The 11804-nt window shown below is 40.0% G+C and overlaps 1 protein-coding gene across 1 annotated transcript in view; it reads right to left on the bottom strand.

Moving 5' to 3' along the window:
* LOC107090988 (EH domain-containing protein 1-like) overlaps positions 1–11595 on the bottom strand; it is a 19960-nt gene extending 8365 nt beyond the window's left edge. The window contains exons 1-2 of the mRNA XM_015384660.1: positions 11207–11595; positions 5034–5131 (exon numbers count right to left, since the gene is read on the bottom strand). Coding sequence (XP_015240146.1) covers positions 5034–5131; positions 11207–11595 — 487 coding nt within the window. The remainder of the gene's footprint in view (positions 1–5033; positions 5132–11206) is intronic.
* Between the last annotated feature and the right edge of the window lie 209 nt (positions 11596–11804).

The following is an 11804-nucleotide window of genomic DNA, read 5'->3' as shown; positions in this document are numbered from 1 at the left end:
ATCCACCTGAGAGGACATGTACCTGTATATAAAAAACGCGCCCTATAGTCCGGTGCGCCTTATGTGTGTGTTAAATACAGAAATGGCACACATAACTGAGACTGCGCCTTTTAGTCCGGTGCGCCTTATGTGTGTGTTAAATACAGAAATGGCACACATAACTGAGACTGCGCCTTTTAGTCCGGTGCCCTTATGGTCGTGAAAATACGGTATTTCTTATTTCAACCGTTGCTTATATTAGCTGCGACATATGAATCATGATGCTATGACAGAAAAAATTTGATTGAGAGATGACCGTTGATATATGATTGGCAGTATTTAAGTGTACAAGCTGACGTATAACTAACTGGCCTGCATAAAATTACGAAAAACCCCATAGATCTTAAGACAGGATTTTTTTTTTTTTTTTTTTAATAGACATTTTCTACATTTCAGGACAAATACAATATAATAATAATAATAATAATAATAATAATAATAATAATAATAATAATATACATGTTTAAGCCAGAATGATTTGAGATTTAAATATGATTTACCTACGACTTTATATTTGTGGTGATAATTTTCCCAGGTCCAGGTTTCCCATTCAAAAATGTAAAACAAAACAGCAAAACTATCTAAACTGCTCACATACTGTATATGCATCATTGAAAACAAAAAACAAAACAATCCCAGTCAAACTGAAAGGACAGCAGGTTGAGAACCTTGGCTGTTTGAAGGGCAATCCTCAGTTTTACTTTCAATTTAATGTACTAACTGAAAAGAAACCACCATCTTTAGTTGGGTCAAAAGCAACTAATAAAGTTAGTTTGGTGCAGGTATAATCATATATTTTCACTGTCAAAACTAAAGGGACCCATCAGGGCTTTCACTCAACCCAGTGGCAGAGAAGGCAGTGTTTTCCCAAAAGCTTGACTTTGCCTCTCAGAATTTCTTCTTTTATAGTTTTCTCTGAACGGCTCAAATGTCTCACTGCCTAGTCATCAGAGGTAACTATGGGAAAGACACCAGATAGTTCTGCAAAATCACAGTTTCAATATGGCTTTAGTAACTTCATAGCTTAGACAGGAACATGAACTGAGGCGTTCATGCTAGCCTAATCACAAACAGCACACATTGTCAGGGTTTCACAACAGCAAGGAAGCATTCATGATTTCACTTTAGTTTCACTGCCTTCTGTAGAAAAGCAGGTTTGTCAAATACTTATGAAAAAGGCCAAAGCAGCTGTGATTTTAGGAGTAAAAGCACTGATGGAGTCTAATAGACGAGTTAAATACTCAGAGGTTGGCACAGTCATGAACTGATTTTATAGCAAAGCTTCCTGCAAAATGGTTCCAAGTTAATGTTTGCAGACTGAACATGCATATTCCCGTCATGCTAGAGCAGCACAGTCTAACAGGTCTGTTTATATGTGAAACAGTCTGTACTGTATGTCTATGGATTACACTACTATACCAATGTTTATACAGATACATGGTCAGAGATGACGTGTATTCAGAAAGGACTGAATACGTCTGAGTGAAAGTATGAAGAGAAACAAAACTGCTTAGATTTACTCTGCTGTTCCATCAGACAAGGTCACCTCAACCTGTACCAACTTCTACATTCATACAAAGACACAAAAACATTTCAGATCCCGATTACGTTTCATCGGAGCAAGAAAATGTGTATATTTGTTTCAGAGAAAACTGACATCATCTGTGTCCTAACATAAGTCTGACATTCATATTTCCATTTAAAATGACCTTTAAGCAGCAGTGTCTCAATAGTTGTTTGCCAAAGTTTTTGCATCCTTTTAAATGTTCTATAGAGCTGTATCAATTAACTGGATTATCAAAATGTTCATCAACTAATTTAGTAAGCGATTAATTGTTAACTGGAGAATACAGACTCTAAAACATGTCTTCAGCTGAGAGTAACCCACTTACAGCAGTAGTTAGACCAAAAGTGTTAAAAATATTTAAACATTATACCTTTAAGATTAAAAAAATATTATTTTCATCTTTCAATATGCTCTATCCAGAACTCCTCAAGTGGAAAAGTTTTCTTTTTAACCTGGTTTTAATTCTGTAAAAAAATCTTCAAGGAACCTTTTGATATCCAATTAATAATAAACAGAAAAAATAAATTGACATAATCAACAAGCAAACCAATCATTAGTTGCAGCCCTACAATTCTTTTTCAACAAATGTTAACCGTTTTTTTACTGTTATTTAGGAACATGTCTCGACCAGCTTTACACATCTAGCAACTGATTTCACCTATTCTTCTCTTTAAAACAGCTCAATGTCAGTCAGAGGGGATAAAATAACTAAAATCAGTTCTGTTCTCATCTGACCAGAACTACTCCCATCTATGCTGTATCACCAGCATTGGTTGTAGGAAACTCTAAACAAACCTTGTCTTTCTTTCAACTAAATCTGTCCTGTAGATACTGCTCTTTAACGGCCAGAGGAGTGCATTCTGTGACTAATTGCCATTTTGTTGACATATTCTACGACCTGTGCTGAGAATCTCTGCAGCTCCTCCAGAGATAAAATTGTAGTTGTGCCATCTCCTTTCCTTTTCTGGTTTTGGATTTACCAGTGCTCCATTTTATAACCTAATCCTGCTTTAAGCATCTTTTATGAGAGACCTGTGAGATATATTTCTCTTATGTTCTGATATAATATTAAACACAGATGGTGTCTCTACCAGGCCACTTCTAAAGCCAAATTACAAAGGGGACTAAATATAAACACACACACACACACACACACACCATACTTTTTATAAAGAAAAGGTTAGGTAACCATTACGGACTACTTTGAGTTGGTCAGTTACATCAAAACCCAATTATATACATAGCAGTTAGTGGTTGTAACCAGAAACAAAAACCTATGAGCAGTGTGATTAATATAGTATTAAACTGTAATTAAAAAACACTGGTGAATCCTGAAGAAGAACTCCTAAATTTCTTGGTATTTTTTCTGTCCTCTGGTAAATCAAGTCATTTAGAGGACAACAATAGACTTTTTCTGTTTCATTCTTTTAACAAAGGAAAAAAAGAAAAGCTTCCTTATTGGTACACTATATTGCCAAAAGTATTTGCTCACCTGCCTTGACTCACATATGAGCTTAAGTGACATCCCGTTCCTAATCCATAGGGTTCAATATGACGTCGGTCCACCCTTTGCAGCTAGAACAGCTTCAACTCTTCTGGGAAGGCTGTCCACAAGGTTTAGGAGTGTGTTTATGGGAATTTTTGACCATTCTTCCAGAAGCGCATTTGTGAGGTCGCACACTGATGTTGGACGAGAAGGCCTGGCTCTCAGTCTCCGCTCTAATTCATCCCAAAGGTGTTCTATCGGGTTGAGGTCAGGACTCTGTGCAGGCCAGTCAAGTTCATCCACACCAGACTCTGTCATCCATGTCTTTATGGACCTTGCTTTGTGCACTGGTGCACAGTCATGTTGGAAGAGGAAGGGGCCAGCTCCAAACTGTTCCCACAAAGTTGGGAGCATGGAATTGTCCAAAATGTCTTGGTATGCTGAAGCATTCAGAGTTCCTTTCACTGGAACTAAGGGGCCAAGCCCAGCTCCTGAAAAACAACCCCACACCATAATCCCCCCTCCACCAAACTTTACACTTGGCACAATGCAGTCAGACAAGTACCGTTCTCCTGGCAACCGCCAAACCCAGACCCGTCCATCAGATTGCCAGATGGAGAAGCGCGATTCGTCACTCCAGAGAACGCGTCTCCACTGCTCTAGAGTCCAGTGGCGGCGTGCTTTACACCACCGCATCCGACGCTTTGCATTGCACTTGGTGATGTATGGCTTGGATGCAGCTGCTCGACCATGGAAACCCATTCCATGAAGCTCTCTGCGCACTGTTCTTGAGCTAATCTGAAGGCCACATGAAGTTTGGAGGTCTGTAGTGATTGACTCTGCAGAAAGTTGGCGACCTCTTCGCACTATGCGCGTCAGCATCCGCTGACCCCGCTCCGTCAGTTTACGTGGCCTACCACTTCGTGGCTGAGTTGCTGTCGTTCCCAAACACTTCCATTTTCTTATAATACAGCTGACAGTTGACTGTGGAATATTTAGGAGCGAGGAAATTTCACGACTGGATTTGTTGCACAGGTGGCATCCTATCACAGTTCCACGCTGGAATTCACTGAGCTCCTGAGAGCGACCCATTCTTTCACAAATGTTTGTAAAAACAGTCTGCATGCCTAGGTGCTTGAATTTATACACCTGTGGCCATGGAAGTGATTGGAACACCTGATTCCAATAATTTGGATGGGTGAGCAAATACTTTTGGCAATATAGTGTATGTGCGTTTCCTCTTAAACTGACAAATAAAAAAAAGCAGGTACAAAAAGCAGAAGCTTTGTTCAGCTGTTCTTTTATCTCTTCACGTTCTGTAAGATCATCAAAAGTATTTTTTCCAAAAAGCTCAATCTGCAACAATGAAATGACCCCAAGGGTCCCGCTTTTGTTGGTGCAAGTGGAAAAATAAGAATTGGTTTATTTAAGAAGGGCAGAAGGGAAGAAACTACGCATTAAAACACAGGGTTATTAGAAAGAAAAATAACCAAAAAGGAACATAATCAGAGTTTTTCTTTGATGGGCTAAATAAAAGGCAGCATAAATAACAGTTCATCTGAAAGACGACATCCACATAAACAGGAAATGATGTGCTTTTCAAAGTGTTATATGGCCTCTCCTTGTTTCTGTCACACATGCATTACGTTTTGGGTTCTGCTTTGCCTCTAGGGTGCCAGAGGAGTTAAATACAGGTTTGACAACACTCTGGGCAAGCCGTTACAGTTGCTGCGCAGAAGCACAAGTAAAAATACCAAAAGAAAAGTCTTGCAGAAAAAAGGACAAACAATATGTTTCCTTTTTATATCTGAACTCTTCACTTCCTCTCAGCTAATTTTGTATTTGCATCAGGCTGCGTGATTCCTCCAATTCTGGGCTTTCACTTAGAGGGTGTGGTGCTATACTAACAATAGTGAAAGTGTGAGTGTCTATAAAGCTGACCTCTGCTTATCCTCTGCTTTTCTCCAGACAGGATTCCAGGAGTATCAATGATGCTGATGCTTTCCAGGACGGGATTGGGCATCTGGGCACACATGAACCTAGAGGAGGGGGTGGGACACAGGATGGAGAAAATGACAGTAAATTAGAAAAAAAGCTAACACAACAGAGATGGAGAGAGAGAGAGATAAGGGCATAAGGAGAATAGAAAACCAGTTAAGCAAGGGTGTTTTAACATACACTGCATTGACAAGCATTCTGAAGGTATAGGTAACTGACTGCCATTTAAAAATTGCAGCTTCTCTTTTTTATATTTAGTACAGCAGGATAATATATATATATTTAATAAAAAAAATAGCTATAGGGTTAATGATACCAGTTGTGGCATTATCATAAGTTATCCACAGACTCAGCCGAGGCCAGCCCTACTCCACTCAAGAGGACTTTGAGAGTGTTACCATCACTATTTCACTACTTTTCATGCCTGCTAAAAAAGGAGGTATTATGTGAAATGCAGAGTAGGGCTGAAGTATAAGTTGAGCAGGCTGCTGTTTGCTGATTGCCCATGGGATGAAGAAAAAAAAAAAAAAGATTCTCACAGAGGAAGTGCAGGAAAAATTCAACTGAAAAGAGACAACTTAAACAGCGCCATAAATGAACCAGGACAAGCAAATATCATTTTTACTATTTAAAAACCATAAACCACATCTTAAGGAAAACAAAAAAAGAAAAGACACGTAAGCTTTCAGAATACATGCAGATGCTGCTTTCTTTGATAACTTAATCCTGCTAAACTATCAGCTAAATTATCTCTTCCAGCAGCAGCCTCTCTGTTCCTCCTCCTGCACCCAATCCAGTTTGGTGCAGAGGGACACCAAGCAGAGTGAAGCTGTGTGAAGCAGTAACTGTCAATAGAAGGGGCATAAGTGATGCAAATACCTGTTTAGAGGGTATCAGAATGTTTAGAGGACGTTTGCTTACTCTACAGTCAATCAAATCCACATACCTCAATCAAGCTTAAGAGATATATTAGGCTTAAAAAGGTGACTTTAACTGATGTTTTGGTTTGTTTCCTACAAAGTTAGACAATGTGTTGATGCTGATTTTCCAGACAGCATAAAGCTGTTGTTTTCACATTAATGTGAGAAAGATAAATAGGGAAAATAATGAATCAACAAACAATAAACCTTCAAATTAGAGGGTTGACTTCTTCCCAGATCAACGTGATTTACAGCCATAGAGAGCCTCAGGATGTTCACAGGGCTGTAAGCCATAACTGGGAGTTGCATACTCCAGCAGAAATCTCAGACACACTACCTGAGTGAGCAACAGACATGTGGGAGAGGATGACTTGTTTAAAACAATCCCACAGAGACCCACTCAGGACAAAGGGTTGGATTGTTAGGACGTCTCATAGCTGAGAGTATTAGTTCTCACTCTGCTGCCCCTTCAACAAACAGAACTGACGCTAACAGCATGAGCTCAGAGGCACCAGGTCATAAGACTGAGAAAACCATACTTTCACATTCTTGCTTGGACCGCACAAACTCTACAAACCCTGACAGAGGTCCAGCACCGCATGCAGGGGGGAAAAGGAAAAACCCACAGAGATCCAGGCAAAGAAGAGTAGGAAAATGGCTCCTTTGGTTCAGAGCTGAGGAATGGGATCAGCTTACAGTGGTAGAAAAAGATAGCAGCACTGCAAGGTTTCCTTTTTCTTTCTCAAATGTTTTATTAAATACAATTTAGCTGGAATCGTGTTATGTTTTTTTATTGAACTGTCTGTCCTTACAGATCCTACAGGACAAAAAGCTCCAGTTCATCAGAATCAGAAATGTGCTGACTTAGCAGTCCAGCAACTTCTCTGCTGTGTGATTATAGATCATAAAAAAGAGAAGAATCGTCCTCAGCGAAACATAGAACATTTAACACTATATCAGCCCTCCCAGTCATGACACACGCATGCTGACCTTCAGCCTTCCTTCGCATAGTAACCTCAGTTTCCCATGTAGAAGAGGAAATGGAAAGCCTGTCACTCTCAGTGGAAACGTGACCAGGAAGCCTACTAATGTGGCCATTTTTCCCACTAAAAAGTCTGAATCTTTATGTATTTTACCAGCTGTTTAGAAAAATCTCCTTCTACCTTAGTGGTTGAAGCACACCGTGAGGTTTGGCAAGGGTCTGGCCTCGGTCTCATTAAAAAGCTCAGTCAGCAACCTGGAAAAACAGGACAGGACGGAGCCGGACAGTGTGGGCCGGGGTGGGTCAGAGCGGAACTGAAGCTTTGCTGATTCTAGATTTACTGACTAATGGCTTACAGAAAACACAGAAATACACTGGGGCCTCTGGACTGCAGTGGCACAAAAAATAAAGGAGTGGAACTGAAACAGTATCTTTGCTTGTCAGAAGTACTATCAAATCACTCTTAAGAAGATGTTGGTTAAAAAAATAACAAATAAGAGGAAATCAGAAATAAAAAGAATGATTTAGAGTTATCGCTCTGAGTGAGAGCTGATGGCGTGACAAACTGATTCCTGTTTATGCTCTTCATAAATAACTGCTTACACTGAAGCTAAGACACATCTGAGCCTGGTAGTTAAAGGCTAATCTGCAGACTGAATAACTATGGTTAAAAGCAGCGCAGGAGGGCTGACATCACAATATCATCAACTCAGCCAATTAAGAGTCTGATCCTGGATTTTCTATCACCACTTTTTAGAAGACAATACTAAAGCAATGCGTAGAAGAGGTGATTCAAAATTAGTATTTTTAGGTGAAATATTTTTATAGTTATTGCCTAAACCAACTGAAACAACACTAACCATGTAGATGCCACTACCCAAAAAGTCAACTTTGGTTTTAGATTGTGGATTTTTGTATCCTCAAAGGAAACAGGCTAAGTAAGATAACCAATCACAATTATTGTAACTGTAGTGTAAATGTAGAGAATAGAGATGTCCCAATCCAGGTTTTTGCACTTCCGATCCAATACGATATTGTTTTTGGACTTCCGATCCGATACCGATACTGGCCGATACCAGCCTATCCGAGCATGTATTTAAGTTTAAGTTAAAGTATTTAGCCTTAGTTGTAAGACTCATGTTGAAAAGGGTTTTAGTACTCTTGATAACATCTAGCCAGCTAAATTAGGTGAGATTGAATAAAACACAATGCTTGGTAACAACAAACTTACCTGTTTATTAAGAGATAAACACAAACTGGACAAAATTATGAATAGCAATCAGAAATTGCACAGTGAGCAGTAAAACCATAAACAGTTAAAGGTGCAAGTATTACTGTAAGTTTTAATAAAAATGCAAAACAGGGAAACACTGGCGCAAAATAGTGGAATGGATCGTTTCAATCGGCGAAACTGGAAAATACGGACCGGATTTTTTTTTTAAAAACTGGATCGGCAGTCTGGATCGGCATTTTACATGCTTTGCCGATACGCATTTTTTTTGCCAATATCGGCGTCCCGATCCGATACGTGGATCGGATCGGGACAAGCCTAGTAGAGAATATAGATATCATCGATATCAACGATTGCAGGGTACTAGTGTTTATCTGCAGCAACGAGCGGATAGGCAAGATACAGCCTAAACTGTTCCTCAGAACATCATGGCGACAGAGACGGAGGACAAACCACCATCTACTGTATGCACGCAACAAGAAAATACACTCAAACTTTTAATCAGAAAATCTCTTTAAAGCAGGCAATTTTGATGTAGAGTTTTTTTTTGTCTGGTTGGTTGCCATGTGCTTTTGATTACGTTTGATAAGATAGGGATATGATAATAATCATGGACTCAGCATATGGCCGCCATGATGCACTCTGTGCTTAAAGGTCTCATAGGTTGGTGTTAAAAGGCCAAAATAATCTTTTACAATCAGAGCTAATTGCGGAAAAAAGCTTTCTTGTTTAAATAGAACAAACTATGTGGGTTTTTTAAAAGCGAAATCAGTACTGGTTCTGAGAAAACATCTTTCTTCTCACTGGAAATAAACCATGCATTTCAAAATAAAAGGCAGCAACATCTATTTATTCTTTAATCTTCTAAGGGTAATAATCACTCTGGAGGTGATACGTGATCTCTTTTTCAGTAGCTCTGTTACACTGGGGAAAAAAACAAACATCAAAAACGACATCTGGTGTCATTCTGCTTCACAGCTCAGCAGTGAAGTAAACCTACCAAGACACCAAATCAGAGGCATGTGGTCCAATTAGCCAAAACTCTACACAACAAAAATATTATGAATCTAAAGAAACATTTAAACAAATTAAAGCGCATTAAAGTAAAGAGAAAATCCACAGAGATGCAGACTGAATTCAAATCAAACCACATAATGTGAAAGTACTTGGCCCAAGAGTTTGACAAATGATGTGGCAAACAATAGGTCATTGTTTAAAGGAAAATTTTATCTGCTTTCCTCTTTAGTCTTTAATAAAGTTTGAGCTTTGAATGATGTCTGATAAAGCAAAACACTTCCTATTGCTATAAAAGTGATAAACGAAATATAGGTGTTACACTTTTCTCATGAATGATAGTGACTTGGCAGAAGTTTGCCTCCATAGAAGATAAGGACAACACTCTGCATAATTCCAGGAAGGAATGTTAAAGGATCTTGATAATAGGAAACGGGCCCAACGGAGCAAGTCCCAACTCGAGTGTTTATCTTACTACAGCTCTTGGCAACAAAATAAACAATCTGATGTCAACAGAAAATTAAGATTACAGCTGTAAACAAATTTAGCCCCTTTCTTTTTGTTGGGGGTTACGACTAATCTATTTAGCCGGATGTTTCTCTGCAGGATGACATGTTGTCTGGCAGAGGGAAGGAGAGAATCCCATATCCGTTCCAGGAAGGGACGTCACATTTTAGGAAGTCTGTCATTAGAAATCCACACATTACATAACAGGATCAGGTGTTTTAGCATTCAGATAACATATCTTTGCTTTCCAAGCCTCATTGGGAGAGCATTTGAAATAGTGGCAAACTAAACTTTTCAAAAGTCCTTGGGGTTTTTTTGGACTCAAAAATCACTAATGTGCAACACTAATTTATGCCAGAGTGAGCTAAAAAAAAAAAAAAACTAACCTGGAGCTCTGACTCATCTGAGCTTTTGGAAGAACCAGTCATTCATTGGATGGGAAAATCCGTTCTGAATCTGGATAATCAGCCCCCAGAACCACCTCCCATCAGATGAATTAAAACTGACCAAAGATGAAACATCTGATGACAACCAACAGATCACCACCTTTAACCCTCTGTTAAAATAACTCCATAGGACACACACTAGTGGCTTCAGGGGTTAGCTACTATGATGTATTTACTCAGAAGTTTGTTAGATCACATCATCTGTATAGTTTAAGAGACCAAACGAAGGCGGTTTAGAATCCAGTGTAAGATTAACCCAAGTTTGGGTTGAATCAAATAAAAAAAATCTAATATCTTGATTAAAGATCCAAGATTAGCTTTTCAACTTGACTACAATGGAGCAAATTAAATCAACATGCTACGTAGAAACTGAACAGGAAAGATTAATCATTTCTTTTATGTCATAAAAGTTAATTGAATGATAAAATACTGAACGCCAGTGTTAACAGCAACCTTATATCTCAATGTCTCCAGAGCTGAGCCGGATAGGAGCAGCCTGGTGAGGTAAGACTTTTACAGCCTGAGGGACGTGAAACTTATGGCCTTGGCTTATAAGGACACAACAAGGTCAGCATGTTGCCAAGCAGCATAGCTCACATTTATCTGTGTTTAATAGGGCATACTGTTGTGTGAGCAATGAGTTTGGAACATAGTGATTTCCTAAAAGTACCTTGTAATAAAATGTACCAGTGATTGACATTGGTTTATAAGGGAAAGAGAAAGAGCTTCCTATTTGATGAGGTTATTGGAAAGCACCTTTGCTTTTCTCTGTTCCACACACACGGAGTGATTTTCCACCTGTCCACTGACTCTACAGGCATTCTTTTGGGATGATGAAAGAAGGAAGACTCTCACAGCCTCTTGGCACTTCAGCAAAAATTGTGCAACACTACATTATGGATATGCTTAAGGAAGAAAAAAAAGGTGTGGCGCGTGTTAGGACTTGTAAGGCGGAGATTTAAATCCCCGATATTATCTGAGGTTTTTTCCCTATAAAGTTCAAAGGGGGTCATTACCTGTTAAGAAAGGCGTTTCCAAATGCGTTGAGTTTACGGAAGGGCTTCTTGGGGTCCACCACCAGGGCATTTCCAGGGATCACCCCGTCCTGCTCGCCGTGCATCACCGCGATGAAAGAGTCCGTGGTGGGCTCCGGGCCGATGCGCATACCGGGGAAGTCCTGCTCCATCAGGTGCCGGATGAAGGTGGTTTTACCGGTGGAGTACTGCCCCACCAGAAGGACCATCGGCTTGTTGTCGAAGTCGGCATCTTCCAGCGCTGGGGAGTGGAAGTCGTGGAATCGATACGTGTCCTCCAGCGGGAACAGTTTGGTTCGGTAAAGCTTCCGCAGCCCCTCGGACACGTTCTGGAACAGCTCGGGGTCCTTCTTCAAGGTCTTTCTGAACATGGTTGCTGGTGGATTACCCTTCGGTTGACACAGCTGTGCCGGTCTCCCCTTCAACGTTTGTCTAATTAAGTTGAGAGAGGTCTCTCAAGCCGACCGGAGGTTAGCTGCCTGTCTGCTGGAGTCGAACAACGACTGGGGCGAGGTCTGGAAGTTTAGTCCCCACCCTCCTCTTGCTAGCTTACAAGTGGACGCGCGCGCTACTCGTTTAT

This window comes from Cyprinodon variegatus, unplaced genomic scaffold, assembly GCF_000732505.1.
Source record: "Cyprinodon variegatus isolate N-32 unplaced genomic scaffold, C_variegatus-1.0 Scaffold319, whole genome shotgun sequence".
In the NCBI taxonomy this organism is placed as follows: domain Eukaryota; kingdom Metazoa; phylum Chordata; class Actinopteri; order Cyprinodontiformes; family Cyprinodontidae; genus Cyprinodon; species Cyprinodon variegatus.
The sequence above is the reverse complement of the archived record's forward strand: the minus strand, read 5'-3'. Positions and strand labels throughout refer to the sequence as shown.